This window comes from Chelonia mydas, chromosome 25 (genome assembly GCF_015237465.2).
Source record: "Chelonia mydas isolate rCheMyd1 chromosome 25, rCheMyd1.pri.v2, whole genome shotgun sequence".
Classification (NCBI taxonomy): Eukaryota; Metazoa; Chordata; order Testudines; family Cheloniidae; genus Chelonia; species Chelonia mydas.
Window position 1 is genome coordinate 16,256,823 of NC_057858.1, and position 4,907 is coordinate 16,261,729.

The 4,907-nt window shown below is 46.6% G+C and overlaps 1 protein-coding gene across 2 annotated transcripts; it reads right to left on the reverse strand.

Moving 5' to 3' along the window:
- Window positions 1-427: 427 nt before the first annotated feature.
- Window positions 428-3,404, reverse strand: FAM32A (family with sequence similarity 32 member A). Of its 2 annotated transcripts, none has more exons than XM_007072115.4 (4): window positions 3,236-3,404; window positions 2,976-3,117; window positions 2,679-2,732; window positions 428-892 (listed from the first exon to the last, which is right to left on the reverse strand). In XM_007072115.4, exons 1-4 carry the CDS (start codon window positions 3,310-3,312, stop codon window positions 824-826), a joined length of 342 nt encoding a protein of 113 aa, XP_007072177.2. In that variant the 5' UTR covers window positions 3,313-3,404; the 3' UTR covers window positions 428-823. The 2 variants fall into 2 exon arrangements, with proteins under 2 accessions (XP_007072177.2, XP_043391712.1); XM_043535777.1 differs by lacking the exon at window positions 428-892 and adding an exon at window positions 901-1,965 and having other exon boundaries at window positions 2,976-3,119; window positions 3,235-3,382.
- Between the last annotated feature and the right edge of the window lie 1,503 nt (window positions 3,405-4,907).

Here is a 4,907-nt window from a genome sequence, read left to right on the forward strand (position 1 = left end):
AGGCTACGTTTACTTGCTCCTACCACAGCACAGAGGGCTGAACTTGATTACTTTGATTCTGTTTATTAAACTCCCAAGATTATCAATTGAGCAATATTTTACTTATTTTCATAATTAAATGTTAAAATTTTAACAACAGATTGTACTTAGTATTCTTCCAAAACAGAATGAGGGGCTAAAGAATTGTAAATATAAAATCAGTTCAGTGGGGTGAGGCTGATAATTGCCACTGGACCATCAAGGTGCCACCATTCTCCCTTGCATATATAATTCAATCACAGAAAAAAGGTTGTAAATAAGCTTTTCTCAGTTGTAGTTCTAGGTCTATAGTTATTTTGAAGAGTTACAAGCAGTTTAAGAAGGGTTTTAGGAAGCAACCAGAAAATATTTAAGAGTAATTCTAGATGTAGACAAATGACATAATCCCTTGAATTCATAAATGAAGTTTATTATGTAGGACACTGTTGAAGTTATCCTCCTTTCAAAGGAATGAAGAAAAGAGATATCTACCAGCTAATATTAGAACAATACACTAGATAAATTTCTCCAATAAGCTTGAACTACCTTTGGCCCTGTTCCTGCCGAGAGCTCTGCAAAGGATCTATATCCTTGCACCTGAGTGGAGGCTCAGGGCCTTTAGTAGTAGTTCAAGAAGATGGCTGTGCTGTGAACATAGTTTTAAATGAACAATGAAAAAAGTGCCAAGATACAAATGTTTACATAACATTAATAAAATATCCAACTTGGAGAGCAGAGATTTGCGAAGTCATTTCCTTTGAATAAAAAGCCTACTCAGAATCCAAAACTGTGGAAAAGAAGACATTCACTTAGTCCAGCTAACTTTGGGAATGTCATAATGTTCAGTCAGAGCGTCCAAGTGTCTGTTGAAATCCTAGGAGGAAAAAAAAGTATTTTAAGATACATATTACTGACATACTTGACCTTGCTATTTCCTCCTCCACGTTTATACTTGGCAATTCCAGATCAAACCAGTAGCACAACTGGTACAGTATCCTGTCTGCCAGTACTAGATAAGAACATAAGAGCAGCCATAGTGGGTCAGACCAATGGTCCATCTAGCCCAGTATTCTGTTTTCCAACAGTGGCCAATGCCAGGTGCTTCAGAGGGAATGAACAGATGCTTCAGAGAAAGGGGCAAGAAACCCCACAATGGACAGTTATGAAATAGAATGCCCCGAAGGAAAGTTTCTACCTAATTTTCCATCAAGTGGTTGGCTTTTGACCTTGTATCATTTAAGAAGTCCTTATAGGTGGCTAATCCTTTTTTGGATCCAGGTAAAAACTCTTGATTTCAATATGGTTGTGAGCTACACAGATTACTTTTCTTTTATCAGTTGTAAATCTGTTCCCTTTCAATTTCATTCACTATTCCCCTTTTCCTGTATTTAAAGAGATTACAAAGAAATATCACATTTATCTTTCTATATCACCTATTTTATATACCTCACTAATATCCTTGTCTTCTCTCCAAAACAAGGACAGTTCTAATCCTCCATTTTTCTCTTCATATACAAGTCTCTTAATGCCTCCATTTCTGCTGCTTGGAGCAGGGGTGAGCAAACTACAGCCCGTGGGCCGCGTCCAACCCATAAAACCTTTTAATCTGGCCCTTGAGCTCCATTGCCCCATTCTGGCGCTCCTGCTGGAGAGCGGGGTCAGGGGCTTGCCCCGCTCCGGTGCTCCCGCGTGTTCAGGACTTGTGTGACAGGCATGAGGGTGCGCATGTTACTCTGGCTGCACAAACCAAACACACCTCACGCGCCATCAGAACCCGGAACGTGCAAGCCCCCTTGGCTGCTACTTGTTCGCTTAGGTGAGTGCTTGGTGGTGATTTTCAAAGCTGTGGGCTGTCGGGACCTATTGGGGAGGAGATTTCTGAGAGCAGGGGGCTGGTGAATCTCAATGAGTTCCAATGACTGGAAGCTGACATCCGACAAATTCAGGCTAGAGAGAAAGGGCGTAAGTTTACTTTAATTATCGTAAGACGTTGTCATGACGGTATATTTAGAATAGTAAGTAAGGTTTTATGTTTATTTCCACTAAAATGTATCTTTATTAAATAAAGTTTAGTTGAATATCTCTGAATTGTTAACTTTGTGAGCATTCATGGCCCACTATACAATTTCCATACCCAGATGTGGTCCTCAGGCCAAAAAGTTTGCCCACCCCTGCTCTAGAGCCTCTTCTACACCTGCTGTGTATTTTGAGATAGGATGACAGAGTGATAAAAATTGAACACAGTATTTCAGTTGAAGATGTGTCACCAGTTTCTATATTTCCAATCCTTCACTTTATATACACTAAACACTGATTACTTTCCCCCCTTACTTAATATTTAGAACCCAGCAATGGGTACCATATGCATTACACCTTGCATTTGTCAATACTGAATTCCATAGCCTATTGTATTGCCCATTCACATAGTTGATTAGGTCCCCATCGCAGCCCCAGGGCAGCCTGCACCCCAAACCCATCAGCCCCACCCCAGAGCCCTCACCCCCAGCTGGAGCCCTCACCCCCCACACCCCAACCCTCTGCCCCAGCCCTGAGCCCTCTCCTGCGCACCAAATCCTTCATCCCCACCACACATCACCTCCATTTTGGAGCACATAAAATTAATTACACACATGGATGTAAAAAATTGGAACATTGCTTACCTCAACTCTTTGTTTATGAGTTTTGGAGGCTTTCTTCAGTATTCTTTCCATTTGCTAAAAATTTAACACAGATTTAACACACTGCTGTGATACTTTTATTTTTTACGTGTGAACACAACACATTGAGTCTGCATTTCACAACTTAGATTTGACCTTTACCTTGAGGCAAGCTACAAAAATATCCTTTAGGCAAGTTTAAAGTAAAAGCAAGTTTCACGTAGGCCAAACACAGCCCAGCCATTACTCTCCCTCCCCTGCCCGACCCCCAGCACTGCTCAGAAGGAGCTGGCCCCATACCCTTTTCTCTTGCATCTTCTCATAGGCAAGCTGTGCAGGGGTCCGCTTATCCAGAGTCCGCTTCTTCTCCTCCTCCTGCTTCTTACTGCTCACGATCTGCTCCAGGATTTTGCTTTTGTCCTTAGCCGCCGCCTTCTTCTTCCTGGAGCAAAACAGACCGAGCAGCTTCAGAGGAGAGGCCAAGGGAGCCCCCCAACCACTGAACCATCCCCCCTTCCCACCAGCGGCCGGGAGCGCCACTGACAAACCCGGGAGCTCACCGCTTCCCAAGCGCCGGGGCCGCGCCGCTCCCCTTCAGCCGCAGCGGCGCGCGCTGGACACCCTCGTAATCCGCCATCCCTCGCCGGGGCCTAGGCCAGGCGCACGACCGCTTCCGGGTTAGGCACCGGGGAACTTGCGTCACGTGGGCGGGGCTTCCTGGCACGGGGCGGGGCAACAGCTTGAGTGGGGAGCGAGGTTTCCTGCCCGTGAGTCGCGCAGCCGCTGCCCCTGCCGGCAATGGGCGGGGGCTGACCCCAGCGAGCCGGGCGGCGCTCGGGATCCGGGGGCCGAGCTCTTGTTCTGCTGTCAGTAGCCGCCGCCCCGTGGGAGGGACGGGGGCCTCCGCGGGATGACAGGAGGAGCGTTGTGTTGTGTTGTGCAGTGCAGTGCACGGGTGGCTTTTCCACTGCAGGCAACGAGACCGTCACAACAGCTCCCCGGCCCCGGGAAAGGCCCCGCCCCGAACGGAACTTGCCATAGCGCATGAGGGAGGAAAAACCAACACGTCCCGGGAGTCGCCTCTGGAGTCGGGCCTCTCTGGGCCCGGCTGGGCGGTGGGGCCGGCGCTCGGACTCTGCGACCGCCGCGGGCTGGCGCCAGCACAACACAACACAACACGACAGCATAGCGCGGGAGGGAGCGTTCAGAGCTAGGGCGCTGGTGGAGAGGATCCGTTTCTTCTGGGTTAAAGTCACTTGTGTCTCCTTACCAATGCCGGGCTGTTCCAGCATTGAAATCATTCGGCTTTGACATTGTAACATACTGGCTGCCGTGGCTTTCATTGTCCTCATGTTGTTTGTCTGTTAGAGCCAAGCAGAATCTAAAGTGCCATCCTTTCATTTTGTCCTGACAGTTGGCACCTCTCACAATTTTATTTCAAGTTTCATAATATTTGGTGTTTTTCTTAAAGCCCCAGCTGCTGGAATCAGGAGGTAACAGGAAAATCTCAGCTTTAATTTTTTAAAGTTTCTTGCCCCAGTGGTTGCAGAAAAGAGCTTGAAGACATGAAGCAAACGAAACAAACCCTAAAGGCTCATAAACCGAAGGCAAATAAGAACCCCCCCAAACTTCATAGGTGCAGTAACTAGGGGTGCAGGGGGTGCTGTAGCACCCCCTGACTTGAAGTGGTTTCCATTATATGCAGGGTTTACAGTTTGGTTCAATGGCTCTCAGTGTCCCCACTTGTATGGAACAGCTTCCGTATGAGGAGAGATTAATGAGACTGGTACTTTTCAGCTTGGAAAAGAGACAGCTAAGGGGAGATATGATTGAGGTCTATAAAATCATGACTGGTGTAGAGAATGTAGATAAGGAAGTGTTGTTTACTATTTCTCATAACACAAGAACTAGAAGCAAATGAAATTAATAGACAGCAGGTTTAAAACAAATAAAAGGAAGTATTTCTTCACACAACGCACAGTCAACCTGTGGAACTCCTTGCCAGAGGATGTTGTGAAGGCCAAGACCATAACAGGGTTCAAAAAAGAACTAGATAAATTCATGGAGGATAGGTCCATCAATGGCTATTAGCCAGGATGGGCAGGAATGGTGTCCCTAGCCTCTGTTTGCCAGAAGCTGGGAATGAGCGACAGGGGGATGGATCACTTGATGATTACCTGTTCTCTTCATTCCCTCTGGGGCACCTGGCACTGGCCACTGTTGGAAGACAGG

What these genes read in the sequence shown, in the direction of transcription:
- FAM32A (XM_007072115.4), bottom strand. Translation starts at nt 3,312, where the DNA reads ATGGCGGATTACGAGGGTGTCCAGCGCGCGCCGCTGCGGCTGAAGGGG. An exon ending in GCCCCGGCGCTTGGGAAGCG is followed by an intron (nt 3,118 to 3,235) that starts GTGAGCTCCCGG and finishes GTTTTGCTCCAG; the next exon opens with GAAGAAGAAGGCGGCGGCTA. An exon ending in AGAAGATGCAAGAGAAAAGG is followed by an intron (nt 2,733 to 2,975) that starts GTATGGGGCCAG and finishes TTAAATTTTTAG; the next exon opens with CAAATGGAAAGAATACTGAA.